General features: G+C 43.8%; 1 protein-coding gene across 20 annotated transcripts in view; it reads left to right on the top strand.

Moving 5' to 3' along the window:
• Positions 1 to 22,818, top strand: part of KIF25 (kinesin family member 25) — a 67,237-nt gene that overhangs the window by 24,314 nt on the left and 20,105 nt on the right. For 19 of the 20 annotated variants that reach the window (XR_002733980.2, XR_002733981.2, XR_002733983.2 and 16 more), the window contains 3 exons: positions 2,266 to 2,302; positions 14,039 to 14,106; positions 20,353 to 20,427. Coding sequence is in view for 15 of the 20 variants with exons in the window: in XM_023223571.2 (XP_023079339.2) it covers positions 2,266 to 2,302; positions 14,039 to 14,106; positions 20,353 to 20,427 (180 nt within the window). In the remaining 5 variants the exon portion in view is untranslated. Of the gene's footprint in view, positions 1 to 2,265; positions 2,303 to 14,038; positions 14,107 to 19,212; positions 19,290 to 20,331; positions 20,428 to 22,818 lie in introns of those variants that run through there. The other variant, XM_023223574.3, reaches the window with a different exon arrangement.

Below are 22,818 nucleotides of genomic sequence, written 5' to 3' on the forward strand. Positions count from 1 at the left end.
CCTCCCCACGCCCATTGCTGACCCTCCCACCACTCCAAGGGGTTCCACTTCCCTGCTTTCCTGACACCACATGGGGTTGGCTGTATCCACAGTGTGTGGGGGTCACTAGGGCCTGCTCCTGACTCTGTAGCTTTGCTCAGGCTCTTTTTCTTGTCTTGGGTTCCTCTGCTTAATCTGTCCAAATGAGCTTTCCTTGGAGGGCCTAGCTCGAGTCTCACTGTGTTTGCGTCCTGCAGTTCAGCACTTGACTTGAGAATGTTTCAGAAAGCACTTGGCCGGTCCTGCAGTGGGAAACAAGAAATTCGGATCTTTTGACAATCATTGAAACTTTTTCTTCTCAAAGTTTTTAGACTTGATTGTGCCGGCTCTAGTACCTTCTGCACTTTCTTGAGTGGTGGCCACTTGTCACTTGTCAAAGGACTGGAAATTGGGCCTGTCAGGTATGTCAGTGTGGCATGGGACAGGCCTAGTGGCCCTCATTCAAGATGTGTGGGACCAGAAGAAGTGTTTCCGATTTTGAATTTTTTCATATTTTCAAATGTTCATGTTTTGCATGTACTGGATCAGCAAGATAATGCAGTGAGCATTTTCTTTGAGCATCATCTCAGTGCTCAAAACGTTTTGGGTTTTGGAGCATTTTGGATTTCAGATTTTCGGATGAGGGATGCTCAGCCTATAGTTAGCGGTCCCCAGCTGTGACCAGCTTTCCTGAACTTGCCTTTTACATGGCACTTCCAGACGGCTTTTGTTACACACCAGCCTCCCTGTGAGCCTCCCACCACAAGAGGGAAATACATGCAAATGAATGCAAATGAAATCCCATCAGAAAAGGGGCTCCTCAGCTGCAGTAGCCTCATCAGAGGCATGGCCTCAGGCAGGTGAGAAAACACCTGAGGCGTGGCCTTGGGCAGGTGAGAAACCACCTGAGGCGTGGCCTTGGGCAGGTGAGAAACCACCTGAGGCGTGGCCTTGGGCAGGTGAGAAACCACCTGAGGCGTGGCCTTGGGCAGGTGAGAAAGACAAGCACGTTTCCGTAGTCACGGAGGCTTCTTTCTACTGGATGGCGCCGTTCCGGGCTGTTCAGTTTCTCAGAGCTTCCTAAGAGGCTCCATAAACGTGTGTGTGGACTCTCACATTGTTTGTGTTCATTGGCTTTTGGTTTTGAAACGTGTTGCATTTTTTCGGATTCATGATGGTTTGCAGATGCTTGATTTCCTGAAGGGGTGAACCTGACGAGCCTGTCTTCTAGATCAGTGGTCCCCAACCTTTCTGGCACCAGGGACCAGCTTCGTGGAAGACAAGGTTTCCACGGACTGGCAGGCCGGGACAGGGATGGTTTCAGGATGATTCAACTGCATTTCATTTATTGTGCACTTTATTTCAATTATTGTTACACTGTAATACACAACAAATTAATAATACAACTCACCACAATGTCAAATCGGTGAGAGCCTGAGCTTCCCTGAGCTTGTTTTCCTGCAACTAGAGGGTCCCCTCTGGGGATGAAGGAGACAGTGACAGGTCATCAGGCATTGGAGTCTCATAAGGAGTATGCAACCTAGATCCCTCACGTGCACAGTTCACAGTAGGGTTTGTGCTCCTAAGAGAATCGAATGCTGCTGCTGATCTGACAGGAGGCTGAGCTCAGGCGGTGATGCCAGTGATAGGGAGCGACAGTAAGTACACAGAAGCTTTGCTCACTCGCTCACCGCTCACCTCCTGCTGTGCAGCCTGGTTTCTAACAGGCCTCCGTGGCCAGGGGTTTGGGTCCCTTGTTCTGTATCACCACTGCTCTAAAGTGCACGTGAAGGAGATATTTAAGTGTGGATTACTGGAGTACGGATGATTCTCCCATGCAGTGCAGACAGGGAAGATGAAAACAAGAAGTAAAGAACAGGGGTATTGGAGTAAAAAAATCAAGAGAAGACAAAAGGGGGTGGGGAAGAGACGAAAATAATAAATAAAAAGTAAAGAGTTAAAAAAAAAAAAAGGATAAGGTCAAAAAGGACAATGAGTGGAGTTTTAGAAAGGGATGGAAGGGTGGACCCACGCACACAGGAAGAGAGGGAAGAGCCAAGCCAGGGTCCTGGGAGATCAGGACAGAGACAGATGATGGCAGAGAAACACAGGGGTGTTTTAGAGTGACCAGGACAGACACAGAGATGATGGCGAAGAAACACAAGGGTGTGTTAGAGGCTGAATGTTAGGAATTCAGAAAGCAATTTCCTCATGACGTGTATTTTCCATGTTGTTTCATTCCTGCAGCTCCATCTCTAGAGAAGTGGCCCATGCTGTTGATGACGTGAGTATACAATTTTCCTTGCAAACCCTATTCAGAGAGCAGCTTCCTGCTTGGTGGGTCTCCATAGTCCCCACAGATCCCTACAATGGAGGGCAACTCAGAGACTGAATGAATAGAAAACAACTTATTTTAGGCTTTCTTAGTAAAGAAGAATTGTTTTTGTTCCTTGATTTCTATTGGCACATGAAATTAAGCATTTGACATGCGTTCCTTGTGGGAAACCAGCTCCTGACCTGTAGTTCAATGTGAGGAAGTTACTTCACTTCCATTTATTTTCCAGCCCAAATGATCAATGAGTGCAAATATGAGCAGGTTCTAAAATGTAGAGCACCAGGAAAAGAGACATAAATAGAAAATCAATGATATCCAGTGTGAACTTTGTGATTCTAAACTGGAATCAAGCGTAATTGTGTTTCTCCTGAAAAGCCTCCGTGCTTTTTAGTTTTAGCCATGAAAAGGCCAAGAAGTCAGAAGGAGCAGCCCAACACCCCAGCTGGGGTCTCTAAGGACCAAGCCCACTGCAGGAGAGATGCTCATTAGACCCCTGGGGTCTGGGCTGGGAAAGGAAGTGGGTGGGAGGAGCCTGGGGCGCTTGCCAGGCTGGACAGCAAGGGCGGCCTTAGAATGGGGGACTGTGTCCCAGCACATGGAGCCCACGGCAGGCACTCCCTCAATGCGGAATAGAAACATTGATATAACCGTACTTTAAAATTGCTCTTACTATGTCCCTGGAAAGAAAAACTTTTACAATTCTTTATTTTAAAGTATTATTGATGGTTTGATTGATTAATTCATTGATTGATTCAGCTTTATTTAGGTAAAATCAACAAAAATTGTATACATTCAACATCTACAAGATAATTTTATATACAGATGTATATGATTACCATCCATCTTTAGATGACACATGTGGTAATCAATTTTACAATGAAGGCCGGGCGCAGTGGCTCACACCTGTAATTCTAGCACAGTGGGAGGCCGAGGCAGATGGATTACCTGAGGCCAGGAGTTCGACACCAGCCTGGCCAACATGGTGAAACCCCGTCTCTACTAAAAATACAAAAAATTAGCTGGGCGTGGTCGTGGGCACCTGTAGTCCCAGCTACTTGGGAGGCTGAGGTAGGAGATCGCTTGAATCTGGGAGGCAGAGGCTACAGTGAGCTGAGATTGCGTCATTGCACGCCAGCCTGGGCAACAAGAATGAGATTCCATCTCAAAACAAAAACAAAACCAAAAACAAAACATACAAGGAGTAAAATGATTACCGCAGTCAATGGTAATGACTCCCAGGATGGCTAAAGAGTAGAAAGGTGGATTTTATCGGTGATATCAGTTTGCAAACTGAGAAGAGACAGTCTCCAGCTCTCTCTGTTAAAAGGTGAACTGTAGGACACAGAGTTTGTGCACAGTCTGTATAAGCTGGTCGAAAATAGCTGGAGGTCTGCAGCTGCTTCTCAGGAAAGAATTGTGCAAGGCTGATCCTCTGCCTAATCAGGGTTGCAGTGGTCTGGGTTGTAAATCAGAGTTAGGGATTTTCCTGATGGCTCCTGTTGTTAGGGAGTTTAGCAAGAGTGTGGTTTTTCTTGTAGCCATCGGAATTTAGGACGCTGTCAGGCAGCCAAGCCCTGAACCCCTGACTTATAGATACCTTTTATTTCCTTAATCTTAGGGTCCATCTTGGTTGATGAAGAAGCATCTATTGGTCTCTCAGATCACATCTCCCACTTGTGGTCAGTCATAGCTTGGATTTCTGTGGGCTCATAGGCCTCTTATCTTAAATGGCCTGAGAGGGAACTTCATGGATTTGCTGTTCTTTCCTTTAACAGAACATTCTCTTTAGTTTACTGTATGAATTTGGCCTACCTTCTGAAGGAATACTATATGGATTTGGCCTACCTTATGAAGGAATTTCTTCCTTGAAGCCAAAAAAGGTTCCCATGAAATCTTTTCCTGAAGCATTTCTTCTATGTTTTCTTCCAGTAGTTTAATCACTTTGGGCCCCACATTTAGGTCTTTGATCCATTTTGAGTTGACCTCTGTATAGTGTAACAGGTGGGAGTCTAGTTTCATTCTTCTGTATATGGATTTCCAGTTTTCTTAGTACCATTTATTGAAGAGACCATCCTTTCCTCAATGAGTGTTGCTGACACCTTTGTTAAAAAATCTGTTGGCTATAGATATGTTGGTTAATTTCTGGGTTCTCTATTCTGTTCCACTGATCTATGTGTTTGTTTTTATGCCAGTACCATGCTATTTTGGTTACTATAGCTTTGTAGTATATTTTGAGAGCAGGTAGTGTTGTTTCTCCAGCTTTGTTCTTTTTTTCTCAGCATTTCTTTGGCCATTTGGAATCTTTTGTGGTTCCATACAAATTTTACAATTTTTTCAATTTCTGTGAAAAATGTCATTGGTACTTTGATAAGGATTGCATTGAATCTCTAGATTGCTTTGGGTTATATTGTCATTTTAACAATTTTAATTCTTCCAATTCTTGAGCATGAGATGTCTTTCCATTTGTTTGCATCCTCTTCAATTTCTTTCATTAGTGTTTTGTAATTACCTTTTAGAGATTTTTCACCTCCTTGGTTAAATTTATTCCTAGGTATTTTAAATTTTTTGCAGCTATTGTATATAAATGGGAGTGCCTTTAAATTTATTTTTCATTTAGTTCATTGTTCATATGTAGAAACAATACTGATTCTTTCATATTAATTTTGTATCTTGCAACTTTACTGAATTTGTTGATCAGTTCTAAGAGATTTTTGGTAGAGTCTTAAGGATTTTCTGTATATCAGATCATGTTATCTTCATGGAGGAACAATTTGACTTCCTTTTTTATGATTTGGATGCTCTTTATTTCTTTCTCTTGCCTAATTGCTAAGACTAGGACTTCCAATACTATGTTGATAAGAGTAGTGAGACTTGGCATCCTGTCTTATTCCAGTCCTTAAAGAAAAAGCTGAAAGATGTTAGGATATTAGCTGTGGGCTTGTTACTTGTGGTCTTAGTTATGTTGAGGTTGTTTTTTTCTATACCTAGTTTATTAAGAGTTTTTTTTTATTTTTTAATCGTGAAAGGATGTTGAATATTTTGAAAAGCTTTTTCTGCATCTTTGGAGATGATCATATGATTTTTGTCCTTCATTCTATAGATGTGACCCAGTTTGTTTATTGATTTGCATATTTTGAACCATTCTTGCATTTTGGAATAAATCCCACTTCATCATGATGTATTATCTTTTTGATGTGCTGTTCAATGCAATTTGCTAGTATTTTGCTGAGGATTTTTATAACTATGTTCATCAGGAATGTTGGCCTATAGTTTTTTGTTATTGTTTTGTCATTGTCTGGTTTTAGTATCAGGGTTATGCTGGCCTTGTAGAATGAGTTAGGAAGAATTCCCTCTGCTTCAGTTTTTTTGTAATAGTTTCAGAAGAATTGGTATTAATTCTTCTTTAAAGGCTTGGTCGAATTTAGTAGTGAAATCTTCTGGTCCTAGACTTTTCTTCATTAGAAGACTTTATTACTGATTCAATCTCATTACTTGTTATTGATCTGTTCAGATTTTTTATTTCTTTTTCGTTCAATCTTGGTAGATTGTATGTATCCAAGAATTTATCTGTTTCTTGTAGGTTTTTGAATTTATTGGCATATGGTTGTTTTTAGTAGTTCCAGATGATCCTTTGTATTTTTGTGGTAGATGTTGTGACATCTCTTCTTTTGTTTCTGATTTTATTTGGGTCTTCCTTCTTTTTTCTGTTAGTCTGGCTAATGGTTTGTTGATTTGTTTATCTATTTTAAAAATTAGCTTTTTTTCATTGATCTTCTGTATTTTTTGTATCAATTTCTTTTATCATGGTTCTAATCTTTATTTTCTTCTATTAATTTTGGGTTTGATTTGTTTTTGCTTTTGTAATTCCTTGAGGTGCATCATAATGTCATTTATTTGAAATCTTTCTAGTTTTTTTAATGTAGGCATTTATTGCTACAGACTTGCTTCTTAATACTGCTTTTGCTGTGTTCCATAGGTTTTGGTATGATATATTTCTATTTTAATTTGTTTCAGAGAATTTTAAATTTTCATTCTTAATTTCCCCCTTCATCCATTGGTCATTAAGGAGCATGTTGCTTGATTTCCATGTATTTGTATGTTTTCAAATATTCCTCTTGTTATTGATGTGTACTTTTATTCTGTTATGGTCGAATAAGGTCCTAGATGTGATTTTGATTGAAAAAAATTGTTGAGACTTGTTTTGTGTCCTAACATGTGGCCAATCCTGAAGAATGTTCCATTTGCTGATGAAAAAATGTATTCTGTAGCTGTTGAGTGAAATGTTCTGTAAGTGTGTGCTAGGTTCATTTGGTTTATGGTGCAGTTTAAATCCAATGTTGCTTTGTTGATTTTACGTGTAGATGATCTATCCAATGCTGAGAGTGGGGTGTTGAAGTCCTCAGTGATTGTTGTATTGGGGCCAATCTTACCCTTTAGATCTAGTAATATTTGCTTTATATATATATGGGTGAAAATATATTTACAATTGTCATATTTGCTTGCTGAATTGATCCCTTATTGTGTAATGTTCCTCCTGTCCTCTTTTCATGGCTTTTAACTTGAAGTCTGTTTTATCTTACATAAGTAAGGCTACTCCTGATTGCTTTTGGTTTTTCTTTGCTTGGAATATTTTTTTTCCATCCCTTCACTTTCAGTCTATATGTCTCCTTACAAATGAGGTGAGGTGAGTTTCTTGTAGACAGCATATAGTTGGGTCTTGTTCTTTAATCTGTTCAGGCAGTCTACATCTTTTCAGTGGGAATTTAATTTGTTTACATTCAAGGTTATTATTAATAGGTGAGGACTTACTCTTGTCATTTTATTGACTACTTTTTGATTGTTTTGTATATCCTTTGTTTCTTACTTCCTCTCCTTGTTTATTTTTTGCATTTAGGTGGTTTTCTGTAGTGAGTCTGATTCCTTTTGGTTTTTTCTTTTTACATTGGCTGTACAAGTGAGTTTTATAGTTTTGTATTTTTTATGATGGTAGTTATTGTATTTTCACTTCCAGATGTAAAACACCCTTGAGTATTTCTTGTAAGTCCTGTCTTGTGGTAATGAATTCTTTTCGCTTTTAGTTGTCTGTGAAAGATTTTATTTTTCCTTCATTTCTGAAGGATAGCTTTGCTGGGTATAATATTATGGGCTGAATTATTCTTTTCTTTCAGTCAGTACTTTGACTATATTATCCCATTCTCTCCTGGACTGCAAAGTCTTTGCTGAGAAATCTACTGTTGGTTTAATGGACTTATATGTGACTTAATGCTTTTCTCTTGCTGCTTATAAAATTATTTGTTTGTCTTTGACTTTTGACAATTTTACTACAATGTGCCTTGGAGAAGACCTGCCTGGGGGTTCTTTGAGATTCCTGGACCTAGATGTCCATTTCTCTCATAAGACTTGGGAAATTTTCTGCTATATTTTTATTAAATATATTTTCTTCAGCTTTTCTCTTCTCTTTCTGGAATGCCCATAATACAAATATTGATTCACTTAAAGCTGTCCATAAATCCTGTGAGCTTTCTTCATTGTTTTATTCTCTCTCTTTCCCTCTGTCTGCCTGTGTTATTTCAAAAGACCTGTCTTCAAGTTTAGAATTTTTTCCCTCCTATTTGGTCTAGTCTGTTGTGGAAGCTCTCTATTGTATTTTTTATTCCAATGAAATAAAAATTTTTATTGTTCTATTTCATATATTTCATTGAATTCTTCAGCTCTAAGATTTGATTCTTTTTTATAATTCTGTCTATGGTATTTTTCATTCAAATTATGAATTGTTTACCTATGTTCATTGAATTGTCTGTATTTTCTTGTATCTCACTGAGTTTCCTTAAGATTGTTATTTTGAATTGTTTTTCTGGTATTTCATATATTTCCTTATAATTGGGGTCTGTTACTAGAGGATTACTTCCCTTTGGAGGTTACATATTTCCCTGCTTTTTCATGGTTGCTGTGTCCCTAACATTGACTCCTATACATCTGGTGAAAAAATTGTCTCTTCCAATTTTATGGAGTAGGTTTCATGAGGAAAGACTTAGGGTGCGTGGTTCTAGGGGGACACAGTAATGTAGTCTCCATGTAGTTCCTTTAGCTGTCATACACACTAGTGGTATTTGTGAGTTTCTCAGTGGCTGACAGTGAGGGAGTCTGTGGTAACGGTGATGCAGCTTTTCCCAGGGTAGGTTCTCAGGCTATATCTCAGGTTGGGGATGCACACTTGCACAAAGTAGGTCATCCAACATGGGGTTTGGCTCACTGGAGTTGTAGCCACATGGCTGTTCCTCTGGCCAGAAACATGGGCATACTGTTGCTTAGCTGGCCTGGGAGTGTGCCTGCCAGGAGTGACCTGTAGGGTGGTTTCTCTGACTCAGGACACAGATACAAGGCTGCTCAGCTGGGATGTGTCTGCTGGGACCAATTCAAGGGGCTGTTTCCCATGTCTGGGCCACAGCTGCATGGCTGCTTGGCTGGCCTGAGGGTGTGTTTGTCAGGGGCTGCCCACAGGGCTGCTTCTCAGGCCTGGGACAAGGGCACATGGCTGCTCAGCTGGCCTGAGGTATATCTGCCAGGGGTGACCTGTGTGACTGTTTCTTGGGTCTGGGGTACAGGTTTAATTAAGGCTGTGTGGCTGGCCTGGGATGTTTCCACCAGGGGTGAACTGTGCAGCTGTTTCTTGGGTCTGGGGTACAGGTGCAAGGCTGCATGGATGGCTCGGGGATATGCCTGCTGATGGTGGCCACAGGGCTGTTTCTCAGGCTCTTATTGGGCAGGTCAAGGGCATGTCTGTAAGGTGTTGGGGTACTGTGGGGCTGTTTCTCATGTCCTGAGCACAGGTGCACAGCCCCTCCTCTGGCCTGGAGGTGTATTAGCCACTAGGAGGCTCAGGGGCCTCTCCTGCTTAGGGAAGGGTGAATAGCAGCTTAGCTAACTCAAAGGCAGAGTTGCTGTGGCTGGGACTGCCAGACTACTCCGCCAGCTGGTAGGGCAGTGATGGGGATTGGTTTCCCTGCTGTGCAAGGCCAGAGTCACAGCCAATCCTGGGCCCAGGCTCTGTGCAGCCGGGGTTGTGATGTTCAGTCACACGTGTGGGCTTGGCATCATGAAGATGGAGCTCCAAGGCTGGAGAATGGCCATGGTTTCTGTTCCCCAGAGCAGGGTATGCTCCAGAGGTGGCTCTGGTCTCAAGATGGGGCTGTGCTGCAGCAGCTTGGCTCACAGGGATGGCTGGGGGGTGAGCAGTGCACCCCTTGTGCTCCTAATCTGGGGCTATGGAGCTGTGCCGTGAATTTCCTGCAGCTCCCAGATGGCTCAGGGCTTGCGAGGACTGCAGGATTCCCCTGGTGTAAGGACTGTAGATGTTTTCTGTGGTGACGGGGGCTGGTGGGGATCTGCTGCTTCCCTTTTCCCTGCAACGGGAAGTCCCTTCTGACTCCAGGCAGATATGACCCAGGCAGGGGAGATGGAGCTGCAGAAGCCGGGTGCCTCCACTCTGCCCTCCTGGACTTCCAGTCAGCACAGCTGTCTCTCCACTCCCATGCTGCACTGCGCACTCAGCCAGATCTCAGCTCTCTTCCTTCCATGCAGTCGGAGCTTAGCTATGTAGTCATTGCCTTGGTCCTTTCTTGGGCGGAGGGAGCTGAGCACCAGCTCTCTCCGGTCAGCGTCTTGCTGACTTTGCTCCCACCATGCAAATATATATATATTTTTTATCTCACTTGATGCCTTAAGCACCAGTATGCTTGAGTCCAACAAAAGGAGACAGATTAAATCCTCATGATCAAGACTTTGAGTTAACAGGAGCCCTGGGACCTTGTCAATTCCCTCCCCTTATCAATCTCCTTCTTTTATAAGTGAACACACCCGAGTATTTGTGGTTTAGTAATTGCCTTTCTACACTTCCCTCAGTCTGCGAGCATCCTGGTTAACCTGAAGGAGTTTTTCAGTGAGGAAATGCATCCTGAGGCTGAAGCCTGGCCCCAGCCCCTGGGGAAGGCTTATTATGATTATTAACATCACTGTCGTCTGTTGTTACTGTTCCTTGTTACTTTATTCATTCTCTTGGCAGTCCTCTCCCGTTCCTGCCAAAGTTCCACCAAATCTTCAGATTCAGATATTTGAGGTTTTCCATCTTACCTGTCAAAATAGAATAACATTTTATTGGGGCATTTTGGATTATGTTTTTTTTTTTTTTTTTTTTTTAAATCAGAATCCAAGATGTTGCTTTTTAATTTGATAGGCCTGCTCGTTAGAGGGCTTCGTGCCATCAAATCTGCTGAGAAAGCAAATGATCCGTTTTGTGACCCTGTATCTCCTGGCTCCCACATTATGTTTTTATTTCCAAAGGCTAAACAGAGTTTGAGTTTGTATTGGATGTGTAACACGGCACTTCATGTCCATTTGCAATCTAATTCAGCGTTTCATCGTTTGGATTGAATCTGTTAATAAAGTCGATCTCAGATGTAAAATCTGGCTGCTGCCCTAGTTCCTGGCGGCTGTCTTAAAGGCTATTTATTTTCATTTTTGATTTAATTTATATCCACTCAGTTGATAATCAGACATGGGAGAACAGATTTCTGGCTTTGTATCAAGTTCTTGTTGAACTGTCTTTGTTCATCCGTGATTCTCCCTTATTGTTAAGTTTGACAGTTACTGACTTGAATGTCTGAATACAGTCAACAGAGCCTGTGTATCAAATGACACTTATTTAGTTACATGCAGCCAATGTAAATCATATTTTTGTGGTGGTGCTTGGCAGGATTGATAGATTTGATACACCTGAGACAAAATTTTTAATGGTCAGAGACTGTATGGTCCTTAATATATTACTTGTTCTTTTTTAACTCGGGTTCATCGGGCCTTGAACTGCCATCTACAGGACTGTTGATATCCGCAGCAAGCAGCCTTGGCTTGCACGGAGCGCGTTGATGTGCAGTCCCTCCCTCCTGGCTGTTTTGTGTCTGCCTCTGGGAGAGTCCCTGACTCTGTCTGCATTTCGTTCCCCGGTCTCCTCTTCCTCTCAGGTTTCCTTCTTTAAAATGGAGAGGGTGAATTAAATGTACTTTTAGCTCTAACATTTGATGACAAAGAATTTTATGCCCTTTTAAGTGCTTTTAAAGTTATCCTAAGAAATTGGATATAAATCAAAAACTGGATGCTACAGCAGGTAAATGTAAGGAAAAACAGCTTTTAGAGATCATTGCCTCTGAGCCAGGTGCTTTCACAGGTTATTTCATGGGACCCTTGTGATTCCTGAGGCAGGGGCCATGCGTCTCCCTGCGGGTGTGTGCAGGCCTCTGCAGGGAAGTGGCTCCAAATGGGCAATCCCATCTTGAAAAGAAGGATGCTGTCAAGAGCTTGAAAATTTGGATAAAAGAAAGCTGTTTAAAAAGCCAAGAGAAATGAATCCTTCTTGTGAGATTAAGGGTATGTAGTATCAGGAGTGGGGAGGGTTTTTGGACAGGCAGGAAAGCATTGAAGCTGTTTGGAAAAATTAAACTTCACTGTGGAATAATTTTGGGTGTTTAAGATCGAGTGATCACGCTGTGGAATGCAGTTCTAAGTCGCGTGGGGGACTTTTTGGACTCAGGCTTGTTTTTATGGCTTTGCATGTTTCTCGTATGGTGTCCCTTGAGCTTTCGGGTCAGACATTGTAGACCTTTGCGTTTTTCATTTGCTTTTCTTTATGGTTAAAACTTGGACATTTGAAGACAGCAGTAAAACACTTTGGGGTGTGTGTTCCTGTGCAGTTCATACTGGAGCACTAGGATTACATTCTGGCATAGTACCAAAGGAACAGTATACCCTAAGTGGACAGCAGAAAAATGAAAATACGCCACGAGAAAGGAGCAAGGGGCCTAGGCTGGTGGTTGGATTAGGGACTGGGAGGTCTGTTCTTACAGTGAGGCCAGGGGCTTGGTCCTGGTGGGTGTCGGAGTTTTGCTTCGGTGTTTTGAGCGTGAAAGGAACTGAAGAGCTGCTTCTGACATAGGGGATGTGACATTATCATGTAAGAACTTGCAGGTTCTGAAACAGTTTCTGGTACACAATAACTGCCCAGTAAATACTCAGTAGAGACATAAGCTTCTTCTGGGAAAGCCGTGCCGGCAAGCTCTGCATCCTGGTGGTCACTTCTGTGATGCATTAGAGACCACGGACTGTCCCCAGCCACCGGCTGCTCCTCCCGGCATTGCCAGAGTCACTGCGGTCGAGCTTGTATCCCCACCCGCTCTCCCAAAAGTCATCCCAGGAAACTGGATACACATCATGGTAGCAAGTGACCTCCCAGTCTACCAAGTCCAATCGAGTTTGAAATAAGGACTCACGCCACCTCTCGGCAACAGGTGGCATTCTGCGTCACCCATTCCCTCCCTCTTAACTGTCTTTCATCTGCTTTCTTCTTTTCTAATTTGCATTTGAGGAAGATTTCTACAGCAGCAACATAAAGGACAGATGGGAGGGGTGCTGGACTGGAGGCAGAGGCCAGTTAGGGGGATAGCCAGGGTGCTGTTTCATTACACAGGACAACAGCAGCGGGCTTGGGGCAGTGAGTAACCCAAGGCTGCCTCCGAGGCACAGCCGAGGCTCTGTCCCCAGGCAGCACGGGGCTGAGGCTGGTGTTCAGTCATTGCTTCCTGAGCCGCCTCACCCAGATGCATGCCAGGGATTCCTGCAGCCCTTCGCCTCTGGCAAGACAGGAAAGGTTCACTGTTTGATTATATCAGCATTTCACATCGGAGACCTCACAGAATCCAGACGCAACAATACTCCGGCAGCTGCCCACCACCGCCCATCCAGCAGTAAGCGAGTAACAAACAGCAACAACAACCACAAACAGCTGTTGAATCTCACAGCTTTTGTCTTTACGAAATAGGCCACTTCTTTGACATACACATGCACACACACACATGCACACACACACAGACACACACACTACTAAGAAGACGGTGTGGAGGTATCATCCTAGCATCCGCTAAACACTGTTAGAAAAAATCCAATGCCTCCGGGTTATTCGCCACTGCAGTTGTGGTTTTCATTCTTCCTGTTACCCCTGCTTTTTCATGAATACATATTTTGTTTTAGAAGTGGAACCAATCCAGGTTCATCTTTTCTTTGCTTAAGTGAAACTAAACTAATTTCAGATTTCTTGCTGAAAAATGCCTTTGCTTCCCTTACACAGGATGTAATCTAAGAATACAGTCCAGCAAGATTGAAATTTGTTTTTGAAACAGACATGTTAGTTCCATGGGTTACAATGGAATATAATGATGTCTGAGATGTGATTTCTTTAGCCATTTGAAAACCTTGTCTCTCCTGCGAACTATCAAGGGCCCTTAGAGTCAGTAATTCAGGTGTTGAACCCTCAGCCTAGCGCAGATTGAGGAGCTCTGTTGTGCATTCCTCAATAGATGCGACTTTCTTTTCTCTTTATGGGGTTGGCAAACCTTTTCAGGAAAAGGTCAGGGAGTTAATATTTTCATCTTTGAAGGCCATGTGGTCTCCAACTCAATCATCCAACTTTGCCCTTGAGGAAGAAGCAGCCGTACACAGCATGTAAACAAAGGGTGGGGCTGTGTTCCAGGCAAACTTTGTTGTTTACAAAAACAGGCGACAGGCTGGGGTTGGTGGGGCTTGTGTTTAATTAACGCAGCCCACAAAGTCTTACGACATTGTTTTACTCTTTTCTCTCAGGAAACAGTTCTGGTGAAATGTGATCGTCCTGGCCACCCTCTGATTAATAAGACGTATCATTTTGAAAGGTAAGTGCTTTTCAAGGTGTCATATAAAGCAAACTTCCACATTAAAAGTACAAGTTTTGCACTGGGGTTTGAGTAATGAAATGTGTGATTTATCCTATCATTTTGACTAATTGTGATTATAAATACAGACGGTCCCTGATGTCGATTTTTCAACTTTAGGCAAGTGTGAAAGAGATACACGTTCAGTAGACACTGTGCCTCAAGGACCCATTACAACCCTTCTGGGTTTTGCTTTTAGTACAGTAGTCAATAAACCAGGTGAAACAGTCAACACTTAAGTGTACAAGAAGCTTTCCATTGGGTGACTTTGCCCACCTGTAGGCTAATGTGTGTGTTCTGGGCACATTTAAGGCAGGCAAAGCCGAGCTACAATGCTTGGTAAATTAGGTGTATCAAATGCATTTTCAACTTGCAATATTTTCAACCTACAATGGGTTTCTCAGGTTGCAACCCCATCATAAGTCGAGGGACATCTGTCATCCATATGTTCATCGTTTTAAGTAAATCGACATTTTTTATATATCCAGTTTGTTGACAGTAATTTCATTGTGATGACAGCAACTAACCATAAGGCTTTCTGTCAGATGCCTTCCTCAGCACCAGGTCATGGTGTATTCCCAGGGTGGTGGGAGAGCCCTGGAAGGCTCAGAAGCAATGTGTGTGGCCTTTGCAAATCCCTGCTCATCCTCCTTCAGCTACCAAGGGCTGGCTGAGTGGTCCTGCTCCCAGGCTCTGCCCTCCTGCTCCTCGGAAGGACGTCAGTGCCTGAGGCCTCTTCCTCTCCCCAGCAGCAGCCTGTGTTGCTTGATAGGGTCACATCTGGAGAAGGGCAGAGGGTTCCCCTCAAGCCTCAGCTGAGCACTGACCAGCACAGGAGCGGGAAGAAGGACGAGGCCGGGAAAGAACCACTGGGGAGAAGCCTGGGAGACAGTCCACAGAGCTCACACAGGCCTGGGAATTGTGAGTGCTCCCGCCAGGGCAGAAATACCTCGTGATACACAAGCCTTGGGTCAAGCGAGAAGTTAGCCCTGGAATGAAGGCTGCTGGTGCCACATGGCAGAACTTAAACGCAAGCCTTGAGGGATCAAGTTGTTTCCAGGTAACTGCTGGCATCCCATAATAAAGCTGAAGAAAAATTACTGGGATTGGAGGGTCAAAACGTTGTGCACCCAATTAGGAGTAATTAGCAAAGTCAGACATCAAAAATTACCAGACATGATTCAAGGAAGTAGGAAAATATGATCTCTAATGAGAAAACTCAGACAACGGAAATAGAGCAAGAAATAATACAAATGATAGAATTAGTAAAGAAGGTGAAAACAGTTATTATAAATCTGTGTGTTCAAGGAAGTAGAGGAAAATGTAAACATGTAGAGAAGAGATATGAAAAATTATAAAGACCCAAATAAAACTTCTAGAGATGAAAGAAATACCATAGAGGAGACACGAACGTACTGGTTGGGATGCAGGAGAAAGACGGGTGAACTTGACACCACAGCAACAGAAATGACCAATGTGAAACTCCAGGAGACCCCATAGCGAGTGGACAGAGTGGGCTCCAGGGGTGGCTGAGGCTGACGCAAGCCCCACGGTGTGAATGAGCTTGAGGCCCCTGCACGGCACACTTGAAATGGTGAAAATGGGACCGGGCCTATGTTTGAGTGCCCTGGACTTGTACAGCCATGGCACCTCCATGTCCTGCCTCCTGTCTCCAGAGGGCAGAAAACCCTGCTTGTAAGCCCTGTTGCTTCTGTCTGGATTGGTTTCTCAGCCTGGGTGCTTGCAGTACCAATTCAAGCCTTCTACTCAGCCTTTTTCCACTCTTCATTTCTTGCACCTAGAAAGTTTCTTCCTTCTTCTTTTTTTTTTTTTGTTGTTGTTGTTGTTGTTGTTGTTTTTGAGAAAGAGTCTTGCTCTGTTGCCCAGGCTGGAGTACAGTGGTGCAATCTCAGCTCACTGCAATCTCCGCCTTCTGGGTTCGAGAGATTCTCCTGCCTCAGCCTCCCGAGTAGCTGGGACCTCAGGCATGCACCACCACATCTGGCTAATTTTTGTATTTTCAGTAGAGACAGAGTTTCACCATGTTGGCCAGGCTGGTCTTGAACTTCTGACCTCAAGTGATCTGCCCACCTTGGCCTCCCAAAGTGCTGAGATTACAGATGTGAGCCACCATGCCCAGTTATATTTGTATTTTTAGTAGAGACCGGGTTTCACTATGTTGGCCAGGCTGGTCTTGAACTCCTGTCGTCAAGTAATCCACCCGCCTCAGCCACCCAAGGGCTAGGATTATAGGCATGAGCCACCACGCCCAGCCAGTTTCCTTTCTTTTTTCCCTTCAATGTCAGCAGCATATTTAAAAGCATATTTTGTTTCTATTTTATGTTGAATTAGTTACGTGTTGGTTAGGGGAGAGAAAGGGAGTTGTAGTATCTTAGCCACCATGTGTCGAGATCTAGAGCTTCAGAGACAGTGCATTTTGTAGAATGCGTGTTATTACTCAAGAATTGCAATAATAGTAGAATCTGTATAGTCTCATGCATTTGTATTATTTATTTACTGAAAAACATTTTACTTTGTATATCTGAAACCAAATAACTTGATTTTTCCCCTAAAATAATCATATTTTAACATCTCACTACGAATACTCAAGAAAATTTTCATCAGTTTCACATGTAATAAAGTAGCTTCCTGAAGAAACTTTCACACACGGTGCTGGTGGTTCAAGGGATTTGTAAGAGCAAAGCCAGTCTTCACATGCAAGAGCTTTTTCTTATGTTTCTGCACTTAAAAACAGTATAGAGAAAAATGATACTTCTTATCAGTGTAGAAAAGAAGCAAATTTATGAGCACTTTGCAGTAATGACCCCATGGCTTAGCTTCATCATGTTCGTTTATGCAAACATTTGTGGAACTTCGCTTCCTTGTGACACACGGTTTTTTCAGCAGTCCTTCACTGGGCTGACCTTTCTTCCACTATTGATTTTGTCCTCTCTTGATAACTCAATTATGCAGGGGAATAATCTAAGTAAAAACCTCTCTCTCTTTTTTTTTTTTTTTTTTAACTGTGCTTCAGAGTAATCTGGTGTTGGGCTAGGTAAGGAGGGAAATGGGGTTGGCCCGACTCCTTCCAGGAGTTTATACCGTAGTTGAGACCTAGGCTTGGGATGGGGGCTTGGGAGATCTTTACAATGATAGTTAATATCAACATTGGCAGAATAAGGTGAAGCAATCAAAATAGGTGACATAATTGGCCAAGGATAGAGAAGAAAGGAATGTTCGGGGCTGGTTGCAGTGGCTCACACCTGTAATCTCAGCACCTCGGGAGGCCAAAGTGGGTGGATCATCTGAGGTCAAGAGTTCAAGACCAGCCTGGCTGGCTGGGTGCAGTGGCTCACGCCTATAATCCCAGCACTTTGGGAAGCCTAGGCGGGCGGATCACCTGAGGTCAGGAGTTTGAGACCAGTCTGGCCAACATGGTGAAACCTCGTCTCTACAAAAATACAAAAATTAGCTGGGCATGGTGGCACACGCCTGTAGTCCCAGCTACTTGGGAGACTGAGGCAGGAGAATCGCATGAACCCAGGAGGCGGAGGTTGCAGTGAGCCGAGAATGTGCTGCTGCACTCCAGCTTGGATGACAGCACGAGATTCTGTCAAAAAAAAAAAAAAAACGAAAGAAAGAAAGGAATGTTTGGAGTGGAACAGTTAATGAGGGAAGCACCTCTGGGGCAGAGGCCTTGAGCCTGGACTCGGCTCTGGAGGTTTCGGTGGGACAGGCATCCCAACAAATGACGGAAACTCATCTGAGACGTGGGGGCGCTCACTGATGAGGACCTGGGGGTGTGGCTTGAGAATGTCTCCTTCGTGAGGAATTCTTCTCAGTTTCCCTGTGTCCCTCGGTGGGAGGCAGCTGCTCCGACTTCTCATTTCCTGCTCCTGCTTCATCTGTTGGAATAGTGTTTGGCACATGGTAGTATCTGCTTCTACTGTCATCTTCCTAACTGGAACAGGAGCTCCGCAGGGCCGGGGACAAGATCTTACCTTGAATCCCGAGAAATGAGCATTTCATTTAGATCGTGTTTAAATCGTGGGCTTGCTGGATGATGACTGGACCATGTCAGCTGGTATCGGTGGTAGATACATTGTGGTAAAAGCTTTTTCCTTCCTCCCGACCCCACCTCCAATCCTTGTCCTTTGCTTGACTTGACTTGGGAAGTAAACAGCACCAGTTTAAGGAAGCATGTGGCCTACTGATAAAGGATTGGGTTGAATGTTTAGAGCCAAATGCACCCTTTGGTTAAAGTGCTGAAGGATTTAATGAGCACCTTCGGGTGCTTAGCGCAGAGCTGCAGAGAAGGAATAAAGCAGGGTTGGATTAGGAATAAAAAGTTTAAAGTATGATCCTTTCCCCCACGCGGCTTACACACAGGCTGTGGGTATCGGTCATCACTGCAAAGCAGTCAGAGTCCCACAGTGTGTGTGGTCGAGTGCTGAGTGACAGAGAAATTCCTGTGGGCAGGAGAGTCACAGAGTGGCTAAAGCTTGCGCTGGGTGGAGTTTAGTTACATACGTCACCTTCACGTAGCCGTTGAGAATCTCCAACTACTTTCAGGCCTTTGATCATCCCAGGAGGACCTGAGGAGGAAGCTGTGGGGGGCCACCAGTGCCCAGTCTAGTTAAAGGATGGCTTTTAGTAAGCGGTGGATTTGGGCAGAAGGTCTCAGTCTTTGGATGACACCAGGCTGCTGCTTAGGTCAGTGGAGAAGCACAGGCAAGGGCGCTGTGGTGGAGAAGCCACCCTCGGGGCTCATGTGACCTTGTTTGGGGAAGAAGGAAGTGGAGCAGCACTATCTAGTTTTTTTTTTCAGAAAAAGTTTGCCAACCCTTGCCATAGATTAGGAAACTTAGAAGGCAGCAACCCTGTGCAATGTAGATGCCATGCTGAATTATTATTTCTAAAACACTGACTGGAAAAAGAAACTTACTAGACAATTGAGGAAATGCAAACACTGACTTTTGGATGGTGTTAAGGAATAACTAACATTCATTTTTAAGGCATGGTCGTGGGAATACTGTTATGTTTTAAAGTCATCATCCTTTACAGATGTACTGGCCTTTCCAGATGAAATGGACCTCAGGTCAGCTTCTGTATGAGAAGCAGGCCAGGCCTGGGTCTGGAGCTGGGCAATGTGCACATGGGGCTGACTTTTCTATTCTTTCTACTTTTGTATCTTGGTGTATTTTCTGAGTGAAAAGTTAAAAAAGATCTCAGCCCTAAGCATCTTCCCACACAGTGCTCACCACACCCTCTACATCATGCATATGGCAACACCTCATAAGGGTCCCCCTCCGTGTAAAATTAATCCCATGGCTGGAGATGACATGGATCAACCGAGCGACAGGACACCCTTGAAAATGAAGAAAGGAAAACACGTGGTTCCAGCTAAGTCAAAACCTGTAGTTCAGGAAACTGAGTTTCACATCAAAGCAGACCTGACCAAGTGCAACCAACCGCCACTGCTGGGCAGCTGCCAGGGAGCCTGCTTTCTCACTGTGCTTGCTCCAGGCTGCTTTCAAATTGTGCAGGAAATGGCATTTTTTGGACGTTGCTTCGTATTTTGTTTTATTTGTACCTGTTTATAGGCCCAGAACCACATGAAGTTTCCTTTGCAGAGCAGACATCCAATCCCATGATATCGATTCAAGTTCTGCTGAACTGACCTGGGGCCTAGGAAAACAAGATTTTTAAAAGCTTGAACACAAAAAGCAAATGTTATATATCAAATATCGCTCAGAGTGTGAGTTTGACATTGTTACTGTTGGGCCTCCACAGTAGAGCCGATTTAGTTATGGGATAATTATATCCTCCCTCTGTCCCTCTCGCTCTCCCTCCTTCCCCCTCCTCCCCCCTCCCCTCCCTCCTCCCCTCCCCCCCCCACTTTCTCCTCCCCTCTCCTTTCTCCTCCCCCTCTCCCCTCCCCTCCCTTTCCTTCCCTTCTATCTTGCAAGCATTTGTCACTTCATTTATGCTTATTACATTTTCATAGCAGAAAGTAGTATATTTACTCTTTCTTAACCTCTATTATCTTGAAAAATAACACAGATTAATCTTTTGTTGAAGAATTCCGATGGTGTTGGGGGGATGGGAAGTCCACGGGGGCATTGTTTCCCAGGTTTCTGAGTCTGCATATGCTATAGTAGCTTTCTGCTTCTTCTATTAATGCAGTCTTTTCCCTTTGTCTCTCAGGGTTTATGGTCCAGCAGAGTCTCAGAGTGCGGTCTTTGGAGATGTGTGCCCCCTACTCACGTCTCTCTTGGACGGGTGAGTGAAAATACTTTGAAGGCCAGTTATCATAGTTACATTTGAATACAAAGAAGCTTCATTGTGCTGTGCAGTGAGAATGTCGCATTAGAGTCTGAGCATTTCACAGCACTGCAGAGCATGTCCATGGGCCACCCGGCGTGGACTCCGCTTGCATCCATGGAGACTATCTCCACACCCTGGGAGAAGCAGCGAGAATGATTTGGAGAATGCTTGTTAAATGAGTATATCCACCTGGGATTCCACACTCCACTTTAGTTACATTGTATGTGGGCTTAAGCCTGTGAATGCAGCTGCCATTCTCTCTGGGATTCTTTTATATTTCAGAATTTTTTAAAAAATCTGTAAGGAATGTTAACATCAGATTTAGGGACTTTTCCCTTTGGGAATCAGCCTTCTATTCTTGCAATATACAACCACTGATGTCAAAGGCAGCGGGTCGTAATTTAGGAATGAAGAATATTTTTTTACTTAATGGAGACACCTTAAGCCCATACTTTCCACTCCGGGGCATTTTGAAGAATCTCAGTTTTCTGGCAGAAATCCACATCAAGTTCCTGACGAAGACTTACTTGCATTTGTCCAGCAAAGGCTTCTGCACAGCCAACCGCAGGGAACCTCAAGGACCTAGAAACTGTAATTACACAGTGTGCTGCGCGCCCCAAAGGCGCATGATCTGAGGAGGAGGTCAACTCAGGAAGCTCCTGCGTCTGACCGCGCACGCACGCGGGGCCGCTCTGCCAATCATGATGCAGTTGCTGCTTCAACTCTTCCTCCAGAAGGTTGGAATTTTTATACCCATCTGAAGAAATGGTTTTGAAAATGATAGGGGAGTCTCCTTTTAAATAGGCATCTTTTAAGTAAGCAGATTCCAGAAATAAAAAAGACATCGTGGTCACAGTGATCACTGCCAGAACTGCCTTTCCAGGATAACGCGAAACAGATGGAGTTAGTTTAAGTTCTGAGTCTTGTCAGCAAAAAGAGTCAAACTCTGTAAAATATTGGGAGAGATTTATCCTGAGCCAAATATGAGTGACCGTGGCCCAGGACACAGCCCAGGAGGTCCTGAGAACATGTGCCGAAGGTGGTTGGGCACAGTTTGGTTTTATCCATTTCTGGGAGACATGAGACTTCAATCCAGTTCATTTAAGAAATACATTGGCTCCGGAATGTCTGGGTTAAGGTAAAGGATTATGGAGGCTAAAGTTCTTATTTGCAGAGGAAGCTTTCATGTGGCAGCTTCAGAGAGAACAGATCGTAGATGTTTCTTGTCAGATGTAAGGTCTGTGTCGATGTTAACGCTGGAGGGTGTCATGAGGCCTGTCCGGCCCCCACTTCCTGTCATGGCCTGAACCAGACTCTGAGGTAAAATTTTAGAGTGCCCTGGCTGAGGAGGAAGTCCATTCAGATGGCTGGGGGCCCTTACAATTGTATTCCTGGTTTACCTTCCTTCTTCGGGAAGTTTCCTTTTACTCTACATTCTTAAATGGTTGAAAGACCCCGTAAGAACCCATTTATCTGTTGTGGTCAAAGATACTCTCCACACAAAGAAATGCATGTAAATGAATTCAGGGAAGCTGGAAGAGACATAGCCTGTAGTGGGGTTTTGTTATGCATGCCTTGAGACTTTTTAATCCTGGAAGGAAAACTCACAGGATGGTAACGGCCTGATCAGTTTGGCGGGAGCATGTGGTTTCCAGGCTCTTGTGGCTGGAATGTAACAGTCAACCCTAGTGACTCGGACGGTCAGCCCCAGGACTGGGCTCTGCTGCTTTTCCTATCCTGTTCTAGGGGCGATTTAGATGTCAGTCAATGAGAACACTGTCTCGCAATCATTTTATCAAAAGAACAACCTTTATTTGTTTGACTTGTGGTGGATACACCACGTTAAACCGGTATGGATAAATCGGAGTCACAGTTGACCAGTTAAGTCAGAATTTCTGAGTGCAGGACTTGCTGAACGTCCCCAGGTGACTTGGACGAGGGGTCAGGGCTGGAGATCCTGCTCTGAGGCATGAACCCACTTAGCATCAGGCCAGGTGGACCCACAGCTTTACAACCACGAACATCTTCAACGTCATGACTGAGAAGATGATTTTCTATCATACTTATTTTAAATAGTCTTCCAAATGTTTCCGATCCTCCCATTCATACTTTGGGCTACACAGCACAACTGGAAGGAAATGTGGGGGTCTGTTGGTAGTTCTTGTCTTCTCTGAAATAAGCTGCAGTCAGCTAATCGAGGGTCTTGGGGCCGAGAGGCAGCAGGTGCTACTGTCACAGAGAGGACCTCAGCACATGTGGATTGAGTGTGGACATGAACACCTCAAAGTCCCTTCCAATGACAAAGTACAAAAATAGTTTTTGTATGAAAACGTATACAAAAATGGC

The sequence above is a fragment of the Piliocolobus tephrosceles genome, chromosome 5 (assembly GCF_002776525.5).
Source record: "Piliocolobus tephrosceles isolate RC106 chromosome 5, ASM277652v3, whole genome shotgun sequence".
Taxonomy (NCBI): domain Eukaryota; kingdom Metazoa; phylum Chordata; class Mammalia; order Primates; family Cercopithecidae; genus Piliocolobus; species Piliocolobus tephrosceles.